Source organism: Anomaloglossus baeobatrachus (genome assembly GCF_048569485.1).
Source record: "Anomaloglossus baeobatrachus isolate aAnoBae1 chromosome 5 unlocalized genomic scaffold, aAnoBae1.hap1 SUPER_5_unloc_10, whole genome shotgun sequence".
In the NCBI taxonomy this organism is placed as follows: domain Eukaryota; kingdom Metazoa; phylum Chordata; class Amphibia; order Anura; family Aromobatidae; genus Anomaloglossus; species Anomaloglossus baeobatrachus.
In genome coordinates, this window is record NW_027441785.1 from 193,817 (window position 1) to 221,027 (window position 27,211).

General features: G+C 47.2%; 1 protein-coding gene across 1 annotated transcript in view; it reads left to right on the forward strand.

The window, feature by feature from the left end:
* LOC142258776 (uncharacterized) overlaps positions 1 to 27,211 on the forward strand; it is a 296,846-nt gene that overhangs the window by 58,642 nt on the left and 210,993 nt on the right. Inside the window, 1 exon segment of the mRNA XM_075331375.1 lies at positions 6,502 to 6,511. Coding sequence (XP_075187490.1) covers positions 6,502 to 6,511 — 10 coding nt within the window.

The following is a 27,211-nucleotide window of genomic DNA, read 5'->3' on the forward strand; positions in this document are numbered from 1 at the left end:
TTTCTCAGAATGTACCCAACTGTTGATTTTGCTACTCCAAGCATGTCTGCTATCTCTTTGATGGATTTTTTCTTTTTTTTCAGCCTCAGGATGTTCTGCTTCACCTCAATTGAGAGTTCCTTAGACCGCATGTTGTCTGGTCACAGCAACAGCTTCCAAATGCAAAACCACACACCTGTAATCAACCCCAGACCTTTTAACTACTTCATTGATTACAGGTTAACGAGGGAGACGCCTTCAGAGTTAATTGCAGCCCTTAGAGTCCCTTGTCCAATTACTTTTGGTCCCTTGAAAAAGAGGAGGCTATGCATTACAGAGCTATGATTCCTAAACCCTTTCTCCGATTTGGATGTGAAAACTCTCATATTGCAGCTGGGAGTGTGCACTTTCAGCCCATATTATATATATAATTGTATTTCTGAACATGTTTTTGTAAACAGCTAAAATAACAAAACTTGTGTCACTGTCCAAATATTTCTGGACCTAACTGTATATATACTGTATACAGTATTGGGTAAAACTGAGTTAATTATATTAGTCCGGCCCTCTAAAACCATCCCAATTTCTCATGCGGCCCCATGGGAAAATTAATTGCCCACCCCTGACATAGATGATAATGTCTTGCTGTAAAAATCGGGTGCGTTCAGTGCTTTCAAAGTCACAAATTTGGCCACTGTCAGACATGAGGCTGGGACAGTCAGTGTCAGTAGCCAGGATGTGAGAGTGTTCTTTACAAAGTCACACAACATACCAGTGTTCTCACCAAACCGACAGTGCTCATCACAAATGGCAGGTCATCCACATACACACATACAAGAAATCACAACCTGTCAGCAAAACTGCCAGTCAGTCAAAAAGTCAGTTCCAGACATTGCAATCAGTCTTCACTTGTTGCAATGTTTTTACAATCACACAAAGTTATAAGGTTACCGCACACAGAGACCACAAAGTCCCTGGCTTGTACCCAGGCGCTCCGTCCCTTCTGAACGGAAGCCTCAAATGGTGTACGACCGTTCCCTGCCTATAGTGATGCGTATCTAGATCTTATACTCACCTCAGTCTCCTCCGAGTATGTCTATCAAGCTCAAAGAGCAACAGACCTGGTCTATCAAATCCTTTAAACACGTGCCAGGGTCCGGGTACGTCTTTACACATGAATGTTAGAGTTACAGACCCTCAGTTTCAACTGCTATACACATCAATCTTGGCGGGTGTCGCTAGGTATAGACAAAAACAAACAGGTAACAGTCCCTGGCCGGAGGCACCTCACATGGGTCAGCTCGTGGAATCGCAGGGGTCGTAACTTTCTCACGGTTGGACCCCTGTATACAGGGTCACTTCTCTCAGCCTCCCCCGTAAGAGGCTTATTACACACACTCACAGACTCATACGCCTACAGACAATAGCACATATAAAGCAACACTCATTGGGTACTAGGCAGCAGGATGCCTGCAAGACACACCCCAAACCACAAGGACAGCACGAGAGGCAGTCAGTAACACAAGGGGTTACTTACCACGGTTTGTCCTGAGTCCAGTCCTGTTCCCATGGGAGGACGGTGACGATTTTGTGAGGCCGCAATTCACCAAAATCTGTTATGACAATCAGCCAAGCCACAAGCCACGTGCCCAATGAATGCTATACCGGCGGGAGTAAGTCAGCAATGACAGATGACAGTCGTGCGGTTCCCCATCTGAGCAAGTGCCCAGGGGGTCATTTATTGCAAAGCTCTAACATATAAGTCAATGCACCCCAACATTCATTGGTCAATCTCAACACTATTACATAATGATTGGTTACACCCCTGTTTATTATTTATACTGATTGCTTCATTTGAAATATTACATAAATCAGAGACCACCTGATTCAAATGGATGGCAAGATGATATTCCTGGCATGCTGCATGCTCCAAGATGGTCTTTATCTTGTTCTTACATAATCTAGGGACCTTTTTAATATCAACTTATGTAATGTGGAACATGCAGAGCCATGTGCATCAGGGGACACTCTGGATAAGGACTGGTTCATTGTGCAATGTACCAGTACCCAGGGCCGGATTATAGGCGGGGCAGGCGGGGCTTCAGCCCCGGGGCCCCCACCATAAGAGCTTCCAAGGGGGCCCCCACCACCAGGGCCATACTTGCCACCCGTCAGCAATTTTTTTTTTTTTTGTTCACACCCTCTCCCCCTCCGTAAAGACAGTCTAATAAATCAGCTGTGTTTTCGGGGGGGACAGGTGCGCGCACCTACATTTATTTGTATCTGCGTCTCTAAGACGCAAAAACAAACTGCGGGCGCAGGACGCTGATTGACCCCGGAAGTAGTTTGTACTTCCGGGGTCAGAGGTATGCCTGCTCCCTGCTCTGCTGCGGCGTCCAATGCTGCGGCCGTCACAGCAGGACGACGCCGCCGCGGCCATCACAGCAGGACGCCGCGGCGGCCGTCACAGCAGGACGCCGCCGCGGCTGTCACAGCAGGACGCCGCGGCCGTCACAGCAGGACGCCGCCGCGGCCGTCACAGCAGGACGCCGCCGCGGCCGCGGATGAGAAGACCGGCGCCGTGGATGAGAAGACCGGCGCCGCGGCCAGGAGAGGAGACTCACCGGAGCAGGAGGATGGCCGCGGCACCGGAACAGGAGGATGGCCGCGGCACCGGAACAGCAGCAGGAGGACGGCGGCCTATACCGGAGCAGCAGGAGGATGGCATCAGAGCAGGTAAGGGCAGAGCTGAAAAAAGATGTGTGGTGTGTGTGTGTGTGTGTGTGTGTGTGTAACAGAGCTGTCTGTGTGTGAAGCAGAGCTGTGTGTGTGTGTGTGTGAGAAACAGAGCTGTGTGTGTGTGAGAAACAGAGCTGTGTGTGTGTGTGAGAAACAGAGCTGTGTGTGTGTGTGTGAAGCAGAGCTGTGTGTGTGTGTGAAGCAGAGCTGTGTGTGTGAGAAACAGAGCTGTGTGTGTGTGTGTGTGAAGCAGAGCTGTGTGTGTGTGAAACAGAGCTGTGTGTGTGTGTGAAGCAGAGCTGTGTGTGTGTGTGAAGCAGAGCTGAAGAAAGATGTGTGGTGTGAAGCAGAGCTGTGTGTGTGTGTGTGTGAAACAGAGCTGTGTGTGTGTGTGTGTGTGTGTGTGTGTGTGAAGCAGAGCTGTGTGTGTGTGTGTGTGTGTGTGTGTGAAGCAGAGCTGAAGAAAGATGTGTGGTGTGAATCAGAGCTGTGTGTGTGAAGCAGAGCTGTGTGTGTGTGAAGCAGAGCTGTGTGTGTGAAGCAGATCTGTGTGTGTGTGTGTGAAGCAGAGCTGTGTGTGTGTGTGTGTGTGTGTGTGTGTGTGTGTGAAACAGAGCTGTGTGTGTGTGTGTGTGTGTGTGTGAAGCAGAGCTGAAGAAAGATGTGTGGTGTGAATCAGAGCTGTGTGTGTGTGTGAATCAGAGCTGTGTGTGTGAAGCAGAGCTGTGTGTGTGTGTGTGAAGCAGAGCTGTGTGTGTGTGTTTGAAGCAGAGCTGTGTGTGTGTGTGAAGCAGAGCTGTCTGTGTGTGTGTGTGAAGCAGAGCTGTGTGTGAAGCAGAGCTGTGTGTGTGTGAAGCAGAGCTGTGTGTGTGTGAAGCAGAGCTGTGTGTGTGTGAAGCAGAGCTGTGTGTGTAAAGCAGAGCTGAGTGTGTAAAGCAGAGCTGTGTGTGTGAAGCAGAGCTGTGTGTGTGAAGCAGAGCTGTGTGTGTGTGTGAAGCAGAGCTGTGTGTGTGTGTGAAGCAGAGCTGTGTGTGTGTGAAGCAGAGCTGTGTGTGTGTGTGTGAAGCAGAGCTGTGTGTGTGTGTGTGTAGCAGAGCTGTGTGTGTGTGTGTGTAGCAGAGCTGTGTGTGTAGCAGAGCTGTGTGTGTGTATATATGAATCAGAGCAGTCTGTGCGGCACCCCAGAGCGCTAAGCCACCCATCCCAGTAATGTGTACGCCACCAGAGCTGTTTGCCACTCCAGTAACATCTATGCCCCCCCCCCAGTAACGTCTATGCCCCCTGCCCCTCCTGTAATGTATATATTGTAGGCCCCAGCCCCTCCTGTGATGTATATACAGCAGTGCTGTGTCAGTGTGCACGGTGTGCAGTCATGTCTGTTAGTGATAGCCATCATGCAACACAGCCATATGTCCTGGAGGAGCTGGACATTAACAGGCGGGGGAGGTGAGTGATGCTGCTTGTGACTTCTCCATATTAACACCTGTAATGCTTCTGTGTCTGCATGTATATGACTGTGCATATATTTGTCTGTTTAAATGTATTTTTGTGAATTTGTCTTCAAATATGTATATGTACGTATGCCTGTATGTGTATGTGCGTGTCTGCATGTGGATGGGGCCCACTAAGACTCAACCGGGGACGACAAAAACCTGGAGCCGGCCCTGGCTGCCTTAACATTGGGATAAATAAAAAAATATGTGAGTAACTCTACTTTCTGTGTATAAGTGACTGCTGTGAGTGATCCTGGACTGTATCTGTATTGTACTGTGTGTATAAGTGACGTCTGTGAGTGATCCTGGACTGTGTCTGTATTGTACTGTGTGTATAAGTAACGGCTGTGAGTGATCCTGGACTGTGTCTGTATTGTACTGTGTGTATAAGTGACGGCTGTGAGTGATCCTGGACTGTGTCTGTATTGTACTGTGTGTATAAGTGACGGCTGTGAGTGATCCTGGACTGTGTCTGTATTGTACTGTGTGTATAAGTGACGGCTGTGAGTGATCCTGGACTGTATCTGTATTGTACTGTGTGTATAAGTGACGGCTGTGAGTGATCCTGGACTGTATCTGTATTGTACTGTGTGTATAAGTGACGGCTGTGAGTTATCCTGGACTGTGTATTGTAGTCCTGTAAATCTGAATGTGGCAGAACAGGAGAAGATAAATGTTCATTAAATTTATATCTAAATGCTACAGTTCGCGCTCTACTGTTATGGCTAAAAATGTTAACGTTTATGGGGCCCCCACCAGATTTTCTGCCCAGGGGCCCTCACCAACCTTAATCCGGCCCTGCCAGTACCTAATATATCATTTTATATTTAAAGGTACATTACACTGAATATGGCCTTCACACATGTCTAGATGTTATTCTATAATAGGTGTAGAAAATTCAAACAATAATAATAATAATAATAATAATAATAATAATCTGATTTTGTAAACCAGATTCATTCTTTAACAATGCCCACCACATCATAATCCATGGCTGACATAAGAGTCTCCAATTCATTCATTTTGTTTGCAAGACTTTTGCATTTGCCAGTAGACATTAAATACTAACAACACACTCCTTACTCTGCCTCCCTACATTCCTTGCATGTCCCAGCCCCCCCTAATCCTTGATTGAACCTGTTGAGGAGAGCCATAAAATGAAATACTTAATTAACCTCTGGACATAGAGCATTGTGGGAAATATGTCGATTTGCCTTACATAATTCAGCTCTCAGATCATACACATGACACAGATATAAAGATGGCCGCCATTTCCTGTTCACCACACCTTGCTTGGAATGCAGGGAATGAAAGAAGATACCATATAAGGGAAGACCCCTGGTAAAGCTAGAAGACATCACAGACCAAACCATCAGCATGGATGCACCAGATGACGTCCCTCCCATCGTCATGGTTTCATCCACTGAAGTCAGACCTGCCCATCAACAGCAACACGGATCTCCCCATTGGCTAGCCCATGAACTGTCCCACTAAATGGGCATATCTGAACTTGTGTACGCCCCAAGCCTATATCAAGAGGACGCATGCTCCTTCTCTGTCTGTTTTGGTGCCATCTTTACTATGACCAAGAAGAGATTTCATATCCGACTGTGTCTGGTGTGGATTCTTTTATGCATGCACTTGGCCCATACCAATTCGGCCAGGCAGTAGGCAACTAGTGATCTCTGGTTAAGAGTTCACCTTAACAAACCCTACTGTCTTTATCTACTCTATCACCTTATTTGCTCCATTACCCTCCCTCCCCCCAGTGTTACGTCACCGCCGGAGTCTGCTCCAGCGACTTCTGCTCCGATCGCCAGGCGACGCCGTGTTCCTGCCGTAGATGGTGCTGGTGATGGGAGAGAAGTCGATGCCAGCAGCACCGGTGGGCGCAGGCTCCGATCATCCACTGGGCTGGGTTAGCTTGGGATCTGCAGTACCGCTGGCTGACTGTGGGTGGCATGTGTCTTCCAGCTGAAGTTGCCAGCGTTCAGCTACAGCCAATGGGAAGACACCACACCCTTCTTATTTCCCCTCCTGTCACATGATTACTGCCAGATATAGTTCTGATTTTCCTGGCTCCTGTTACGTCCTATTCTGTTGGTGATTCCTGTGTGTTGACTTCTGCGTGTTTTTGACTACCCTTCTGCCTACTGTTTTTGTACCTTGCTGCCCGACCCGGATCTGACCTCTGCTACGTTTGCTGACTACGTCACTGCCTGCCGATTCTGTCCCTGTTCCGCTATTCCTGGTTTGACCCTGCCTGACGACTACTCTCATCGGACTGCAGCTTTCCACAGGTAGTGATCTCCAGTTCCCTGTGTAATTCCAAATCCCTGTATAGGGGGTTAAAGGGTTTCAGGGTTCTGGGGGTCCTACTTGGTGAGTGGCTTCCCTCTAGCCTCCCCGTTACAGCCCATCTGAGTCTGTGGATCCAGGCAGGCGTTACATTATATCTGGCCCTCTAACCAGGAGAGAGAAAAAAAAAAATGGATTCTCTCCATGCTGTGCTGAATCAGGTGCACACCCTTTCTGGGCTTGTACATGGACTGACACAGCAAGTGCAGGACCTCAGGTCTGCTCAGGTCCAAGCCCCTGCTGCAGTTCCTACCTCAGCATGTCCAGAGTCCCGTCGACTGCAAGGGAGCAGATCACGTGGTGGAGTGCCTGGATCAGAGAGGCAATCGCTTCCAAGGCAGCAGCACCACCTGAGCGGACCCCAGGATACCCGCTCAGGTGCCCAGGTACTTCCTGCAGACCCTATGAGGTTAATGTTACCTGTCTCTGTCTCACCAGGGAAAATCTGTACGGCTGCAGGCCTTTGTTGATTGTGGCTCTGCTGCTAATTTTTAGACACTATTGTAGCAAAAGAGCTGGGTTTGACTTTGCTCAGGTTAAATGCACCTATTAGAATCTCTGCTATTGACAGTACACCCCTCACGCAGGGTGTGGTTACTTTTGTAACTCCAGAGATCTCCATGCTTGTTGGTGCTCTGCATGTATGTGACACCTGCTTTGGGAGCGATCTATAGTGTTCCACCCACATTCACCTCTACAGATGCTGCTTCTGTGGTTGAACTGGAGAATACTACAATTCCCAAAGTGCCTTGCAAATCTGGGGGAGGAGGAAACAGGACGGAGGGGTGGAAGGAAGCTGAGTCATCTTGGAGGCGGGAAGCTGCAACTCTGGGTGAGGAGAGACTGTCTAAGAAAGTGACAGGAGGCACCATTAGTAGGAGCTGCGGCCTTCCAGGTTTACCACACCGAAGAAGGATTTTGCCTGCTGTACCAACTCTCTCCCAGACATTGAATCCAGACGCCCCAGTGTGGAATAGTCTGAGAGAACAGACCTGCTGCAGACAGTAGTGAGTAGGACATTGCTGTGACTTGTAGTTCTACAGTTTGAGAAGTGTGCTGGAGCAAATTACAAGGCCTTGCTAGAGAGGACTTTTGACTGCACTAACTGGGAGTTTGTATAGGACCAGCCCTGGGGAAATACTGCCTTCATTACTTTAAGTGCACCAACGTACTGCAAGCGCGCCAACGTACTGCAAGCGCGCCGACATCCGCGGCAACTGGGGCCCCAATTTGGGACTGTGTCAATTGTGAGGCTGCAGCTGTTAGTTGGTAGATTGTAAGTAGTCAGCAGAGTGTGTGGTGTAGGTTAAAGAGGAAGCATTACCCCTAACCTTCAGGTCTATTACAAAGAGCCCCTCCTGCATTTTTATAGAATACTGCATAACAATACCTGTCGTTTCACTGTTATTTGCTTGTTCCCTGCAATTACCATTGTCATCCTCCTGCAAATAAACCTGTTAAGATTTCTAACCTCCGTTATTGTGAGTGTGTACGGAGCGTGGGTAGGGGTTTCCCGAGTCGACCCCTAGCAGAAGACAAAGACCCTTCTGCATTCCACTAGAGCTCCTAGCAAGATTCGGGTGGAGGCACTGCGTCATATCAAGGTGAGAACTACCGAACACCCTGCCCCAGCGGCAAATTAAAGGGGTGTTACATGTAGAATCCGTGTCATTTTTTGTTCTTGAGAATCTGATGTCAGCGGTGGTTTTGGGCATGCCTTGGCTGCGTAAACATAACCCGGTCATAGACTGGCACCAGGGTGAGATTGTGCGCTGGAGCCCTGAGTGTCAGGAGACGTGCATGTCTTTTTCTGTGAACCTGACTAGAGCTGAACCTATCTTCATACCTTATGCATTCAGGGAATTTGCTGATGTGTTTTCTGTATCTGAATCTGAAAAATTACCTCCGAACAGAGATTATGACTGTCCCATAGATTTGGTCCCCAATTCCCGACTCCCCAAGGGTAAAATGTATAATCTTTCTGGTCTGGAGCGTCAGGCCATGAAAGATTATATAGCAGACAGTCTGCAGAGAGGGTTCATCAGACCATCCAGGTCACCAGTCGGCGCTGGATTCTTTTTTGTTGATAAGAAAGATGGTGGCCTCATACCTTGTATTGACTACCGTGAACTGAATTCTATTACTGTAAAGAGAAGCTGTAGTAGGAGAGAAAAGGCGCAATAGGGTCTTACCCGATTTACAGGGCAGAAGGAAAAAGGGTTAAAACACACTCACCTGGCTGGGTTGTGCCAGTCACAACCCCTTAGAGAACGTGGATGAGTGCTTTAGTGGTTCAGCAGCGTACCATAACAGTGAAATCCTCACTAAAAATTATTTCAAAAAAGTTGATGCGAACTCATATATTCATTATGGAAGTGAGCATTATGTCCAATATTCCCTCAAACCAGTACAAACGTATTAGACGAAATTGCACAAGAGACACTGATTTTAAAGAACAAGTAAAGATTCTTAGGGGACGTTTTGCAGAAAAGGGGTACCCGAAGTCTTTGGTTCGGAGAGCCTACCAGGAGACATCCAAGCTCAAACAATCCGATTTGATCAGGAAGGTTGGGGATCCCCCCACTTTGGGCCAGCCCAGTGGGGAAAAACCCTTGATAACAAAAAGAAATGAGCAAGATTTTGCCCTGAATTTTATCACCACCTTTAGTGGAGACAATGGTACCATCAAGGATGTTCTCTCCAAACACTGGGACATTTTGTGCAATGATCCCATACTTAAACCCATCTTACCCTCTAAACCTAAAGTCACTTTCAGGCGGGCACCCACAATTAAGACTATTGTGGCCCCTAGCAGGCTGAGAACCAAAGGATTGGGTCCAAAACCAATAATCTCGGGCGGATCCTATAGATGCAACTCTAAAAACTACCTTTGCTGTAAGAGCATCTGCCATGGAAGGATCAATTTTTGCTCTACAGGAAACTCTGAATCATATCAAATAAAAACTCGCTTGACATGTCAGTCCGACCATGTCATATATTTGGTGGACTGTTCATGCGGTAAGCAATATGTGGGTAGGACAAGTCAGGCACTTCATAACAGGTTAAATTCCCATCGTTACAACATAAAAACAGGCTTCCTGCAACATAGGTTATCCAAACACTGCACAATTTTCCATAATAAATTCTGGATTTTAAAATTACACCCATAGAACAGATTCCTATTTATATAACTGCCAGAGCAGAAGCCTTGAGCAGGAAAGAAACCTTTTGGATACATAGGTTAAATACCCTGAAACCCTTTGGCCTGAATGAGGTGACTGACTTGTTCTACTAAATCATCTGGTACAAGTTCTCCTGGTAATCTCTCAAAAACATTTTACAGTAGGGCATTTGCACTCTTGAATCATTTTTACACTCAGTTTTTAATCTTCATATATTTTTATTCCCATCCCTGGGTTTTAATATGAGTCTCTGAGTTTTATTAGGTAGCAATTTTTTAATCCATCACCCAGGTTATCCTGCATCTTAGTTGTTTTTACAAAAACATTTTTTTTATAAGTATTAAATTACTGTATTTGTATTCATATATGTGTTTTAAATATTCCAACGTGGTTATATCCTTATTTAAAAACTGTTTTACCCTTCCTTTCAAAAGGATTTCCTTTTTTATATATGGACATTTTATCTCATTATCCCTTTTATTATTTATTTTTATTTTCATTCCCTTAAAATTCCCATTTTCATATTGCATTTTTTCATATAAATTGTTTATAACTTCGCGCACACCTTCACATGTCAACGATATACTCCTCTAGAGGAACACTCCCTTTTTCCTTTCCCCTATTCATTCCCCTTCCCCTCTCTTTCAGCTTTCAATTTTTCTCATTCACGCTTGTATCGTTCTTGTATTTCTTTGCGCTTTGCACTTGCGCACTACACTATTTCCCACGCTTTGAACTCTAATCACCCTCTGCAAAGAGGAATCTGCTTCTTACTAGTACCGCGTGCTTGCGCGGTAGAATTTCTTCCCACGGTCTGAACTCACATCACCTCTTCCTGACATAGTACTCGTTCCTTCAAGCATGCGCACTACTTGCTCTTCTTTTTTCACTTCACCACCCCCTCTTTTTATGTTTTTATGTTTTTAAATACTTGCACATAGATGCCTGCTTTTCACCTTTCACGATCCCTCCAGCTTTTCTCACAAAGTCACTCCGACATAGTGAGAAATTCATTTTTTTTTTCTTCTCTCTATAGTTTTAAATCACACACCGCTATTTTCAATCGTATCACACATATTTACATACTTTTCTCTCTTCTTATATATATTACATGCTGCTATTTTCAGATCGCATCACACATTTTTATATGTTCACATCATATAGATTTATTCATGGACACATACACACATTTTTTAGTTGCTTTTTCCCTTTTTCTTTTTTTTTTTTTTTTTTTTTGAGCTTTCACTCACACATCTAGCAGCCTAAATGTAGCAATGACAGAGCAACATCACACAAGTGCCCACACACAGACTCATTTACTTGCATACGTTCCAGATGGGGGACAGTAGTAAAATGATATTTTTGCACATAATTTATATATACATACATGCACATCTTTAGTTTTCTCATTTTCCAAGAAAAAGAGAAATAAAAGAAAAAAAAAAAAAAGAGAGAAGGACACAGACAAATTATTGGGTAAATAAGATACTCATTTATTTATCTTTTCACATTTAGAGCACTTTAAATACTTGTTTTAATATGTGAAGTTTACATCATGATGCAGCTTTTCTCCACGTGGAAATGAGTCATCACTCTGCAGCACATGGAGTGATGACGTCAAGATTGGTTACACCCCCCTCCCTTTTTTTTTTTTTTTTTTTTTTCCTTTTGTCTGTATGTTGTTTTATAAGGACAACTCCTCATTGACTGTAAGATTCTTTTTCCCTGAGGAAGGCGACAGATGGGTCTCCGAAACGCGTTGGAATTATCTAAATAAAAGAGAAATATTCATTTACATCCTTGCTCGTGGTTTCCTAGCGCGGTTTTTAAACCCGTTTTTCCTCCAGTCTACACTTTGATATCCATTACTGTAAAGAATCAGTACCCTCTGCCACTCATCCCCGATCTGTTTAACCAGCTCATAGGAGCCCGGTGGTTCACCAAGCTAGATCTCAGGGGTGCATATAACCTCATCCGTATCAGAGAAGGTGATGAGTGGAAAACTGCATTTAATACTCCAGAGGGACACTATGAGTATCTGGTAATGCCTTTTGGATTGAGTAATGTGCCGGCTGTGTTCCAGAACATTGTAAATGACATTTTCAGAGATATTTTAGGTCAATATGTGGTGGTCTATCTGGATGATATCCTGATTTATTCTCCTGATGCTACGTCACATGTCCAACATGTATGCACTGTACTCCAGAGACTCAGGGAGAATTCCCTATTTGCTAAATATGAGAAATGTGTTTTTTCTTTTTTTTTGGCAGAGGTTAATTTCCTGGGTTATATATTGTCTGCAGAAGGCTTCCGCATGGATCCCTCTAAGCTTCAATCGATTAAGGAGTGGGTGCAACCCAAGTCTCTGAAAGCCTTGCAGCGTTTCCTTGGATTCGCTAATTATTATCGCAAATTCATTAGAGCTTTTTCCAAAATTGCCAAACCCCTCACTGATTTGACTAAAAAGGGGACTGATGTGGTTAATTGGAAGCCAGAGGCGATCCATGCCTTCTCAAAATTAAAAGAATGTTTCTCCTCAGACCCGATTCTGGTTCAGCCTGACCTTATGTGTCCGTTTATTGTGGAAGTTGATGCATCCGAGGTTGGAGTGGGAGCGGTACTATCACAAGGTACTCTGTCTCTCACTCAGCTTCGTCCTTGTGCCTTCTTTTACCGCAAGTTTTCTCCCACAGAGAGAAATTATGATATTGGTAATCGTGAGCTGTTGGCAATTAAATGGGCCTTCGAGGAATGGCGCAACTTCCTCGAAGGCGCCAAACATAAGGTCACAGTAATCACAGACCATAAGAACCTCACTTATCTGGAATCTGCTAAGAGACTCAATCCTAGGCAAGCTAGGTGGGCATTGTTCTTCTCCAGATTTGATTTTGTGGTAACATTCCGGCCCGGTACCAAGAACACCAGAGATGATGCACTTTCCCGTAGCTTCTGTCCCTCTCAGTCTGAAAACTCTGAACCAGAGCATATTTTAGCTAAAGGCATTATTATGTCATCGGTTTCCTTAGATTTGATAGAAGAGGTCCATAATGCCCAAGACCAAGCTCCTGAAACCACCCCTGTCCATAAACTGTTTGTCGCCCCCTCACTGCGCCTACGGGTACTCCAGGAATCCCACGATTCTGTGCTGGCAGGTCACCCTGGTATCGGCAATACCCTCCGATTAGTAACCAGGAATTTTTGGTGGCCAACCGTAACGAAAGATTGTAAGGAATATGTACTGGCTTGTGAAACTTGTGCTCGAGCCAAGACACCCCGTACCCACCCTGCCGGATTTCTCCAGTCCCTACCTACTCCAGTAAGCCCTTGGACACATCTCTCCATGGACTTCATCACTGACCTTCCACCCTCAGAAGGGAAGACTTGTATCTGGGTAGTAGTGGATAGATTCAGCAAACAATGTCATTTTGTTCCTCTGTCCGAATTACCCAATTCTGAAACTCTTAGCAAGTTGTTTATTAGGCATATTGTGCGGTTACACGGGGTTACGGAAAATATTGTTTCTGACCGAGGAACACAGTTCGTCTCGAAATTCTGGAGGGCGTTTTGTAAAAAGATCAATATAGACTTCCGGATCCGGTCCTCGCTGAGGAGGCAGCATAGAGGGGAAGCTCCCGACACCCCTCTGAGAAACCGACGATAAACAGCATACCAGGGCAAGTGAGCAAGCAGAGAGCAGCACGTCTGGTAGCAGGAAGCAAGCAGCTATGGAGCGGTACTCACTGAGGAGTGCTGGTGGTGGTGAGGGGCCCTGGAGGAGTGGAGATCCTGACTGCTGGCGTGGAGAAGAGGAGACTGTCATGGCACCGACGAGCCTGATGGAGGAGGAGCCAGAGTCCCCAGTGCAAGATGTGGTAATGGAAGGCAGGAGAGGGAGAAGTGAAGGAGATGAGAGCGGGGGGTCGGGGGAGGATGGAGCAGGAGAGAAATCGCTGCAGGGGATTGAAGAGGGAGAAACACAATGGATAGAGGAAGGGGACATGGAGGAACAATTGAGAGAGGAGGAGGAGTGCAGCAAGCAAAGAGTGCACAGAGACGCAGGAGACCGGATTGATCACTCAGACACGCAGTATAAGGTGTCTAATCATGATCAACGCCAGCAGAAGCTGCATGTCAGAAGCAGTAACACTCCTTCTAAAGTAAACAGGAAACAGCCGGCCACACCATTATCTAAGTCCTGTAAACAAATGGGGGAGGGTGGAAAATCCCCAGCACAGAATAAGAGAACTAAGAAACCAGCACCACCTGCAGGCCAAGACAAGCATGCACAAGAGCTCAATGTTGATTATAAAAAATTGGCTGCCGAAGTGACATCACATCTATCAAAAGAGATTAAAGTGGCCATTGAAACAGCCATACAAACATCCCTAGCAGCTATGCAAAAGCAGATTAGTGGACACGCATCTAGACTGGCAGAAACAGAGCAGAGAATATCTGACTCAGAGGAGAAAATAATGGCTATGCAAGAGCAAATAGCAGCTCTAGTGAAATCTAACGATTATTTGAGAGATAAAGCGGAAGATTTGGAGAACCGATCAAGGCGAAATAATTTGCGCATTGTGGGGCTGCCAGAATCGGTATCTTTGGGACAGCTGGATAACATATGTGAACACGAGTTACCTCAGGCCCTGGGCATTAAGGCTAAATTCAGAGTGGAAAGAGCGCATAGAGTGGGACCACTGAGACAACAAGAAGCGAATAGGGGAGAGGATCCAAACCCAAACAAGAAAGCCCCGCTGAGAGCTAGACAAGTGATAGTCAAATATCTTGATTATAAACATAAAGAGGAAATACTGAGGGCCTTTAGAGACAGACAGCGACCATTGCATTACCCACGCAACAGACTGCTAATTTTCGGCGATTATTCAGCAGAAGTCTCCAGAAAGAGAAAATAATTCAGCAAAGTATGTTCATTCCTGTATAACAAAAAAGTTAAGTGCCAACTGCTATACCCTGCCACACTGAAAGTCAGAAATCTTAATGGCTCGTTTGCATATTACAAAGACTTTAAAGAAGCAGAGCGTACTCTCATGGCAGAACAGGATAAGAATCGGGCTGACGGACAAAAAAGAGGAAATAATGGAGAAGGGACCAGCAGAGGAGGATCTCCAAGAGGCCCAGGGAAAGACCCGAGAAGCTTTGAGGAGCAATCGCGGGTGGAGAGTAGAGAGGAAAGGAGATTGAGCCCAATACAACAAAATAATCCTCGCTCGGAACACAGAGACTAACTGTTGGGAATGGTTCATGATAACTGAACTGAACTAGATATTGCTGGTCCTGTTCTCGCACTCTCTCGCTCTTTTGATTTCACTCTCTCATGTTCAGTTTTGCTTTCACGCTTACTTTCAGTTTCACTTTCAGTCTTACGCCTATATTCAGTTTCACTTTCATCCTCACACTCACGTTCAGTCCCACACTCATTTTCAGTCCCACATTTTTCCCCCTCACATATTCAGTCTCATTTTCAGTTTCACGCTTACTTTCAGTTTCACATTCACTCCCATATTCAGTTTCATTTTCAGTCCCACACTTACTTTCAGTCCCACACCCACTTTGTCTCACACATATTCAGTCTCATTTTCCGTTTCCCACTTACTTTCAGTTTCACACTCCCTTCCATATTCAGTTTCACTTTCAGTCTTACGCCCATATTCAGTTTCACTTTCATCCTCACACTCATGTTCAGTCACACACTCACTCTCAGTCCCACACCTTTTTCTTTTCTTCCCCCCCTCACATATTCAGTCTCATTTTCAGTTTCACGCTTACTTTCAGTTTCACACTCACTCCCATACTCAGTTTCATTTTCAGTCTCACGCTCACTTTCAGTCCCACACGCGCTCTGTCTCACTCTTTTTCTCTCGCATATTCAGTCTCACGCTTACTTTCAGTTTCACTTCCAGATTCACTTTCACTCTCACTTTCACTCGCCTTTGTCCAGGAACGACTTCCAGGCGTAAATGAAGTGGATCTGTCTGCTCTGAGTGCTGGGACGGCCACCAGAAAGTAGAGCTAAGTTGGACTTGAAGTTCTTATAGAGGTTTTGTCATACTGTACTATTTTCGACATATTATTTAAGGCTCGTTCATATGACTCATGTGAATCCGGGGCTAGAACGTATACTCTAAGGGGGGTGACTAGGGAGCTCAACAGTTTGGCTAGGAAAAGGGGAAGTCATCAGCATGGCGAAAAGAGCCAAAAATTTCCCAGAAGGGACAACTTGTTCTACAGTTAATTGTTTATTGTTATATTTGTTATACCTACAAGGTGGGGAAAAGATATGTCAAGCCTGGGGGGCAAATTCTATATCTGGTAATAATTGTCTCGTCTCTTGTGAGTTCAGGGCCCACAGGGGAGGAAGTAGTAAGAGCAAATTACAAAGGCAAATATGGCACAAATAACTACATGGAATGTTAAAGGCTTGAGATCTCCTAACAAACGAGCAATGATACTAAGACATCTGAAAAGACTAAAAACAGATATTGCATTATTACAGGAAACACATTTGAGGAAGGAGGACTTTTTCCGCATGAAGAAATACTGGGTGGGTACTGTATATGGGGCAGAGGCACAAGGTAGGAAAGCGGGGACAATGATTCTAATACATAAACAGCTCAGCCATGAAGTAGTGACACACGAGGCAGACGACCAGGGACGGTGGCAACATTTAACAATCATTAGTCCAGCGGGTAAATTAAGTATCTACAATGTTTACGGTCCAAACTCCCAACAGAGCATATTTCATGATGGCATAAAGGCCAACATACTAGCAGATGGGGAGACCAACATCATAGTGGGAGGTGATTTTAACACAGTTCCAGATTCAGCTGAAGACAGGAGGAGGGGGAAGGAGAGGACAGAGGATTTGGACAGAAGGCCGGACCATAGGGATGTGACATTAGAAGACGTGGGTTTGAAGGACATCTGGAGATTAGCTCACCCGCATGATAGAGAATATACACACTTCTCGCATCCTCATGATAGCTGGTCGCGTATTGATCAATTTTGGATTTCTCAAGGCCTAGTTTATGGGGCACAAGAATGTGTGATAGAAAACATGGTGATATCTGATCATAGTCCGGTGAGATTGGGTATCAGAGAGAAGTTCAAGAGAGGTACAGATATCATATGGAGATTTCCATCGTTTCTTCTCAGACAAGATAATTTCCACAGGGTATTACGAGAGTGGTGGGGAGAATTCACAGAGGAAAACAAGGAACACAAAGGGAACCCAGTGCTGTACTGGGAAACGGCAAAAGCGGTCTTGAGGGGTCGCCTGATTGGATATGCGGCCATGATCAAAAGGAAAACCAATGAGAATTATAATGCCCAGAGTGAAGCAGTGCGGGTAGCATACACAAAGTATTTGGCTAATAGATCTCCCACGACGAAAGACAGATGGTTGGAGGCGAAAAGGGGGTTCGATGAATGGGCCAAAAAAAAGGAACAATTATTTTGGTCGCACAGGGAAGCAGAGTTACATAGATTTGGCAACAAGGCGGGGAGGATGCTGGCAAATTTGGCAAGGAGTAGCAGGAAAATGACAGTGATTTCCAAACTAAAAAGAAAGGGGGGGGAGGTGACCACAGATCCTAAGGAAATTAATAAATTGCTGGGACATTTTTATAGAAAACTATATGGGTCAGGAAACAACGACATGACTGACGAGGCAGAGTGGTTAAGACAAGCGCACTTGCCTAGCGTAACAGAGGAAGATCTGAGTGACCTAAATGCAGATATCACAGTTGAGGAGGTGACTAGAACAATCGGGGAGCTTAACACCAACAAGGCACCAGGCCCCGACGGTTTTAACAGCGAGTTTTATAAGGTTATGAGGGATCTGATCTCGCCAGATTTAACTGCGGTATTTAATGCATTTTTGGAAGGAGAGGAAATTCCTAAAAATTCAAACGTAGCATATATCAAATTACTCCCTAAGGGAAATAAAGACCTGGATGATCCCTCTAGTTATAGACCCATATCACTTATAAACCAGGATTTAAAAATAATATCTAAGATTATGGCTAATAGATTGGCCATGATTCTTCCAAGGATCATTACAGAGCATCAGGTAGGGTTTATTAAAGGGAGAAATGCTGTCACTAATATCCGGAAGACAATACTAGTGGTGGATGCGGTGAGATTGGAACAGATAGAGAGGGGGGCAAGACCCGCTCTAGTTACACTCGACGCAGAAAAAGCGTTTGACAATGTAAATTGGAGCTGGCTGGACAAAGTACTAGAGGCCACAGGGATTGTAGGCAAAATGAGGCTTTACATTAGGAATCTTTACGCTAACTCGGGAGCTAGGGTACACACTCCAGGTTTTTTATCAGACGTGTTCCCTTTGATGAAGGGAACAAGACAAGGCTGCCCGCTATCTCCCCTTTTATTCGACTTGGCCATTGAACCATTGTCAAGAATACTGCAGGGCCCGAATAGTTTTAAAGGGATTAAGGTAAGGGGAACTGAAATAAAGATAGCACTTTTTGCCGATGATGTCATACTATATATGGGGGACCCTAACGTGGATTTGCCACAGACTCTAGCCCTAATTGAAAAATTTGGATTAGTCTCAGGATTCAAATTGAATAAAAAAAAGTGTGAGATCCTGTTCCTAAAAGGGGGGAATGTAAGGGATGGTTGTATATGTGGCATTCCTATAGCACAGACATCACTTAAATATCTGGGAATTCATATAGGAAGAACGGTGGAATCAATTTACGAGATGAATTATGGCCCACTAATTAGGAAAATTATAGCACAACTAAAGGGTTGGAAGGGTCTGCCTCTACCACTACTGGCAAGGTGCCACCTGATAAAAATGATGAGCTTTCCTAGACTGTTGTACCCATTCCAGACGATCCCGATATTGCTAAAACTGAGGGATGTAAATAGGCTCAACTCAGCGTATGCAGATTTTATATGGCGGGGAAGGAAACCTAGAATAAAGTTACGAACATTGAAGAAGTCAACGGAGGAAGGAGGTCTTAGTTTCCCGGATGTTCGGGGTTATAACCTGGTGTGTATAATGAGACATGTGTTTGATTGATTGAGAGGAACGAGCAGGCACTCAGACTATGGCATGGAAGCCAAGTATGCATCACCGTGGGATTTGGCGTCCATTTTACACTCCCCATTGTCCAGGGCGGATGGGCATATAAGGAACTCAATCTTATTCCGAGACACTATGCTAACATGGAAACTGGTAAGAAAGAAATTGGGACTGTCATGGAAAGTATCTAAGTACTTAAATCCCTGGGCATCTCCGAACTTTCCCATGGGACGGGAAAATAAGCTATTTACTAGATGGAAAGAGAAGGGCGTCGAGAGAATGAAGGATGTCATGAATGTGGAGGAGAGAAGGTGGCTGACAGGACGGGAAGTGCTTGACAAGTATGAACTTAATAGCTCACATATCATCCAGTATGAACAACTGAAGCATGGAGTATTTCTAGATTTGGGGGAGCTTGGAAAGGAATTGAATAAGAGTTTGATTGATGAGCTTATGGAAAGTGATGTAGCAAGTGTAAATGTTTCCAAAATTTACCGAACATTTCGGGGAATGCTTATATCTGGGGAGGATAGCCGTACTCTAACAGCGTGGGGGAAACAATTGAAAGGGCAGGAAGTTGTAGGGGATATATTGAAGGGATGGGCACAGATGCGGAAACATGTTACCAATGAGAGATGGAGAGACACCCAATTTAGAATTTTACACAGGGCTATTATGGGCTTCAACATTCCGGGAAGAGATATGCGGTGTCCTAAATGTCAGAGAGAAAAAACAGATATGCTACATGGACTATGGGAGTGTAAGGAAATTCACAGGTTCTGGAATCAAGTTAGATTATTTGTCCAGGCAACATGGGGAATTTCTGGAAATCTAGAGCTAATGGTGTGGATTTTCCATTCCTTTGAGGGAGGAGTAAGAGGGGGATCGGACATGCCGGGAAAGAAGAAATATACAATAGTACATGACATAGCCATGATAGCCAAACGGTCCATATTAAAGCATTGGATACAAAGGGAGGGACCATCCATAAAAGAGGTCATCGGGGAATTACATCATTTATTGAGGCTGGAGAAAGTGGAAGCGGAAAAGGACAAAGACAGGTTGACACCCAAGTTCTTTGGGAAATGGAGAAATTTCATTGAAAGTCAATTTACTCAGGGAGAAATAAATAATCTGATGACACCTTTTATACAATCGGAATGGTACCTTCTGAATGATAGCCAGGACAAACTGGGTAAATTGAAAATCACGGAGGTGTGGGTTCCGGAGGAAAGGGAGACGAGACGCTAAGGTAGCAGCAAGACGTGCCAGAAAATTTGGAAGCATTCGGGGTTGGCTTAGGGGCTTAATGATTCTAATTGACTTGTATCGCGTCTGTTATTTCTTAGTACTTTTGCCTTGGTTTAATAGAGATCATATCAATCAGATAAACAGTTTAAAATATCAAGTTGGGGCATTGCACCCTATTATGTCACATATTGTCAGACAAATGTTTTTCCTTGTGTAACCTTGAATATCTTGTTATGTTTATAAAAAATTGGAAAATCAATAAAAAGTTTTGGAAAAAAAAAACCAGACACTAATGCTGCGCATTAAATAAGCCCTATGCTGTGACCCTGAAAAAAAATAATTGCACCTCACTGTGCTCCCTGTATAAAAAAAACCCCACTACTCCACACTGTGCCTCTTAATGTACATGGCCTCCACACTATCCTCTCCTATAACATATTCGTACAACACTGTCCCCCCATATATACTATGACCGCCACACAGTGCCCCCCATACATACTATGAACGCCACACCGTCCCCCCATACATACTATGACTGCCACACCGTCCACCCTTGTGTATTATGACCGTCACACTGTCCCCTAATATACTAAAACGCCACAATGCCCCCTTATATACTATGACCGAAACACCATCCCCCTTACGTACTATGACCGTCACACCGTCCTCCCTTGTGTACTATGACGTCACACTGTCCCCTAATAAACTAAAACGCCAAATTGCCCCCTTATATACTATGGCCGCCGCCCTTATACTTTATACCCACTGCACCTTACTTAATTATGAAATATGATCTGCACACTGTCCTCACTTCATGCTGCCCCCTGCTCACAATGTCCCATGCATGCTGATCCTTCACCATATGAAGCCTTCATACTGCCCCTCTCCATACTGAACCTCCCATGCGTCCTCTTCTCCATAATTAGACCTCCATGCTGCCCCTCTCAACATACTTAGACCACCACACTACCTCATGCCTAATGCTGAGAGCCCCCACACACACTACCCCACTTTTCATACTGAGTCCCCTATATTGCTCCCCTCCATACTGAGCCCACCCATACTGAGCCCTCCCACTGCCCCTCCATATTGAGTCCCATGCTGCCCCTTCTGCATAATGAGTTCCCAATGCTGCCCCCTTTTCCATACCAAATCCCCAACATACTTAGTCCTTACAGTTTTCCCCATCGATTTTGTACCTTGCACTATCCCTCACTCTAGAAGCCCCCCTAAACCCACCTCCTACAGCAATAGGCCCCCTAAAACCCCCTACTACAGCAATCACCCTCTAACCTTAATAAGCCCCCTCCCCCACAATCCCCATTCTGCCACATTAGTCCGTCTCCCCCTCCCTACACATACAATGTGTGCAGCATTAGTCTGTCACCCACCTCCCCACACATGCAGTCTGCACATGCAGTCTGCCGCATTAGTCCCTGTCCCTCCCCCACACATGCACAGTGTGCAGCATTATTCTCCCCCCTCCCCCACACATGCACAGTGTGCAGCATTATTCTCCCCCCCTCCCCCACACATGCACAGTGTGCAGCATTATTCTCCCCCCTCCCCCACACATGCACAGTGTACAGCATTATTCCCTCCCACACACATGCAAAGTGTGCAGCATTATTCTCCCCCCCTCCCCCACACATGCACAGTGTGCAGCATTATTCTCCTCCCTCCCCCACACATGCACAGTGTGCAGCATTATTCTCCCTCCCCCACACATTCACAGTGTGCAGCATTATTCTCCCCCCCACACATGCACAGTGTGCAGCATTATTCTCCCCCCCTCTCCCACACATGCACAGTGTGCAGCATTATTCTCCCCCCTCCCCCACACATGCACAGTGTGCAGCATTATTCCCCCCCTCCCCCACACATGCACAGTGTGCAGAATTATTCTCCCTCCCCTCCCCCACACATGCACAGTGTGCAGCATTATTCTCCCCCCTCCCCCACACATGCACAGTGTGCAGCATTATTCCTCCCCACCCCACACATGCACAGTGTGCAGCATTATTCCCCCCCACCCCACACATGCACAGTGTGCAGCATTAGTCCCCCCCCTCCCCCACACATGCACAGTGTGCAGCATTAGTCTCTCTCCCCTCCCCCCACTGCCGGCCGCATTAGCAACACCCACATCTTTCTTCAGCTCTGCGAGCCCTTACCTGCTCTGATGACGTCCTCCTGCTGCTCGTGGCCGTCCTCCTGCTGCTCGTGACCGTCCTCCTGCTGCTCGTGGCCGTCCTCCTGCTCTGGTGAGTCTCATCTCCTGGCTCTGGCGTCTGTCTTCTCCTCCTCTGTGGCCGCGGCGTCCTGCTGTGACGTCCGCAGCATTGGACGCCGCAGCACACAGCAGGGAGCTGATTGGCACACCTCTGACACCGGAAGTGTAGGCGCTGGTACTTCTGGGGTCAATCAACGTCCTGTGCTTCAGCTTGTTTTTGTGTCTTAAAGACGCAGATACAAATAAATGGAGGTGCACCCCCCCCACCCCCCAAAAACGCAGCGGATATTAGACTGTCTTTGTAGAGGGGGAGAGGGTGTGAAAAAAAAAAAAAAATTGCTGACGGGTTCCTATTGGCACGTATGGCCCTGGTGGTGGGGGCCCCCTTAGAAGCTCTTTTGGTGGGGGCCCCGGGGCTGAAGCCCCGCCTATAATCTGGCCCTGGGGCGCCACAGACCCAGGACAGGGGTGTGACAGGACCCCCTCAAAGGGACTCTCCCAAAAGAGTGTGTAACTGCACCATTGGAAGCCATGGTCTTGGTATTCTGTCAGGGGGTCACAAAGTGAGATAAATTATACCTCAAAGACTCAAAAAAAATGTAAAATTCAAATATTTTATTAGTCAAACCAACAAAGTGCAAATTAAAAACAAAGTAGTTCGATGCAAAAGTTAAGGTCACAGGGAGGATCCCGGGCAAATTCCTTATTCTCCCCCTTCCTGACCACTGGGGTTGGCACCCTAGGTGAATTGACGCAGTGGCGCCCCCGCTCGACGTGGACTGACCCTTCAAAACCCTACCCTTACAATCTTGTTAGTGCTGCTGATCTTTATGAGGGCCTTATCCAGTATCTCGTGAGGTTCTCATACACCCACTCAAGCACTCTGGGGAGATCTATATTTGATAAAACATTCACGATTCCACCCCTTTGATGTACTTGATAAGTAACGTCACCATTTTTTACCGGGTTCCATTCCCAGCATTTTGTTAATCATATAGTCAGCTTCTCAGACTAGAAGACTCAGTCCATGTTTCCTTATGCAAAAAACTTCTAAATATCACCAGTAGATGACGTAGCCAATGTCTACTACTTCGCCACTAGGCGTAGCTCACTGCCCAACGCGTTTCTCCTCCTGGACCACAAATTGAACAGAGGTTCATCAGGGGCTGTCCATAGCTGAGTCGCACAGATGACAGAATTATACTTGTGTCATAAATGTTCAGTCGCCATTACCCTCATACTACCGGCATGCGGCCTGCCTGTACATCCATGCAGTGGGATATCTGATTTACAACAATACCTCATTGGAGGATTGTTCTCTTATGGCACGAATAGAGTGTATAATGTGGTGCCCTAGACTAGCCAGGTCGTCACAGGTAACACACACACACTCCCACCCCCACTAGACAGTACCTTTAGACAAACAAAAATCCTTGTTGCCTCCCTCCAGGGTCTGATGTCCACACCAGGTGGGGCGGAGCCAAGCGGTTGGCCCCACCCACCGAGTTCACAGGCCTGGAGGCGGGAAAAGTGACAGTTTAGTTTGAGAGTTTGAAGTGAGAGGAGTAAACACTTGGGTGTCTGGGTTTGTGGCCCAGGCACTGACAGCAAGGTTGGCAGACGGTGGTGGCCGTCTGCAGGAGTGGTGAAGCAACGCGGAACCGAAGGATCGGGGTCGGGCGTTGGCCCGCCGGTACCGACCGGGGAGCGAAGTGAAGCCAGCACACACAGGCAGGGCCATCGGACCCCGACCAGTCTTGGAGCCGCCGACAATAGTCAAATCCGAGTGTGACCGGAATCCAGGGGTTTCCTAACAGCCAAAGACCCGATAGAAGGCAACCGCCCACACCATGAGGGTATACAGCTACCGCCTAAGGCTAGAGACCCAAGGGCCAGCGCCTGCGGGCAAACGAGCTCCTCCGGCACCCATACACCGGGGATGCGGACTACCATTGGGGACCCATCGTAGTCAAGACAGTACACTACGGTGCAGGGAAAGACAGCCGCCATCACCTGTCCGGGGAGAGACACTGCAGCCGGCTGCGGGACCCGTCCATCCAACCGTTTGGTTTACCGAGGACTTTGTGCATCTCTTACTGAGTGAGTACACCCGTGCCATCCGGCACCGCGCCGCGCTGTCCCTGCAACCCTGCACCTCACCAACCCTGCCTCACCGTCACACCACCGGGCCCCGGGACCAACGACCCCTACCCACGGAGGGGATAAACAACATCCCAGCTGCTCCCTACCATTGCTCCCGGGATCCCCGTCACCAGCAGCGGTGGTGTCCATCTTCACCACAACCCGTGGGTGGCGTCACGGACTAAATCCCCCAAACCAACCACCCTTTTCACTCACGGGCGAGGAGCGCCGCTCGAGTCCCCGGATACAGCCCACTGCTCGGGCCACCGAGCAGCAGCAGCAGCGCCGGACCCGAGCGGTAGCGATCGAGCGGTAGCGATCGCGCAGCAGCGCCGGCGCCCTCCCCGCCCGCGACATATACCCAGGCAGTGGGATATCTGAGTAACAACAGCACCTCATTGTAGGATCGACTGAACATTTATGACACAAGTATGATTCTGTCATCTGTGCGACTCAGCTATGGACAGCCCCTGATGAACCTCCGTTCAATTTGTGGTCCAGGAGGAGAAACGCGTCGGGCAGTGAGCTACGCCTAGTGGCGAAGTAGTAGCCATTGGCTACGTCATCTACTGGTGATATTTAGAAGTTTTTTGCATAAGGAAATGTGGCGCCCTGGACAAGCCAGGTCGTCACAGGTACTACAACAACACACCCCACACCCCGAGATAGGCACATCAGCCAGACACAAATTCTTGTTGCCTCCCTCCAGGGGCTGATGTCCACACCAGGCGGGGTGGAGCCAGGCGGTTGGCCCCACCCACTGAGGAGTTCACAGTCCTGGAGGCGGGAAAAGGAAGGCAGTTGAGTTCTGGAGGAGTAAGAGTGAAGAAGTGGTAGTTGAGGAGTGAGAGCAAGCTGACTGTGTCCGGGTACGTGGCCCGGGCACCAAGAACAAGGTTGGCAGACGGTGGTGGCCGTCTGCAGGAGAGGCAGATCAACGCGGAACCATAGGACCGTGGTCGGGCGGTGGCCCGACGGTACCGAACCGGGGAGCGAAGTGAAGCCAGCACAAACCGGCAGGGCTTGCAGACCCCGACCAGGCTTGGAGTCGCCGTTAAACAGGTCAAATCCGTTAGTGACCGGAACCCTAGGGGTTTCCAAACAGCCAAGATCTGATTGAAGGCAACCGTCCAACCACAAGCAGGGAAATACAGCTACCGCCAAGGCTAGGATTCCCAGGGCAAGAGCCTGCGGGCAAAAGGGCTCCTTCGGCAGATACATGACTGGGGAGCGGGTTACCGGTGGGAAGCCATCGGGACCGAAGATACACAACAGGTGCAGGGAAAGGCAGCCACCACCAACCGTCCGGGAGTAACCACAGCAGCCAGCTGCGGGACCCGTCCATCCAGCCGTTTGTTTTACCGGAGACTCCGTATCTATTCTTGGCTGAGTGAGTACCACCGTGCATCCGGCACTGCGCTGCGCCGCTCAGGCGACCCTGCACCTTCCAGTCCCTGCCTCCCCGACACCTCACCGGGCCCCGGGACAACCAACCCCTACCCACGGAGGGGAAAAACCACATCCAAGCTGCTCCCCGCCATCGCTCCCGGGATCCCCATTACTAGTTACTAGCGGTGGTGTCTAACCTCACCACAAACCGTGGGTGGCGTCACGGACCACATCCCCCAAACCCAAACTGCTCCCTTTCACTCACGGGCGAGGAGCGCCGCTCGAGTCCCCGGATCTGGCCCACCGCTTGAGCCACCGAGCAGCGGCAAGCAAGCAGCAGCCCAGAGCCGGACCCGAGCGTGGTGAGCGCAGCGCCCTCCCCTCCCGCGACAGAAACATGGACTGAGTCTTCTAGTCTGAGAAGCTGACTATATGATTAACAAAATGCTGGGCATGGAACCCGGTAAAAAATGGTGAAGTTACTTATCAAGTACATCAAAGGGGTGGAATCGTGAATGTTTTATCAAATATAGATCTCCCCAGAGTGCCTGAGTGGGTGTATGAGAACCTCACGAGATACTGGATAAGGCCCTCATAAAGATCAGCAGCACTAACAAGATTGTAAGGGTAGGGTTTTGAAGGGTCAGTCCACGTCGAGCGGGGGCGCCACTGAGTCAATTCACCTAGGGCGCCAACCCCCGTGGTCAGGAACGGGGAGAATAGGGAACTTGGATCGTCCCTGTGACCTTAACTTTTTCATCGAACTACTTTGTTTTTAATTTGCACTTTGTTGGTTTGACTAATAAAATATTTGAATTTTACGTTTTTTTTTTGAGTCTTTGAGGTATAATTTGTCTAAGTACCCCGTATATATCTTTTTGAGGTTTCTGGTCACAAAGTGAGGTAATGGAAACTGTAGGCAGACAGGAGACTGAAAGCCGTGGACGGACATGTAGCAGATATCCTGGAAAACCAGGGACGAGTAGCAGAGGCACTACCTGTCACAGGCATACAGCAGAAGTCCTGAAGACTGCAGACAGGCTGCAGAGGTGCTGACACCCAAAGGCAGACAGGTAACTGAGGTATTGGAAGCCGCAGACGTCCTGGAGACCTCAGACAGGTGCAGACATACTGGAAGCCACAGGCAGATTGATGGCTGAGGTACTGGAAGCCAGAGATAGTCTGGAGATATTCTGAAGACTGCAGACAGGTACTGAGGTATTGGAAGCTGCAAATGTGATGCCCTGGACTAGCCAGGTAGTCACAGGTAGGCCCTTGCACAACACCCATCCCCTAAAAAGGGTAACAACAGCCAACCTTTAAAAACCTAGTCACCTCCCTCAGGGTTTGATGAGCACACTAGGGGGGCGTG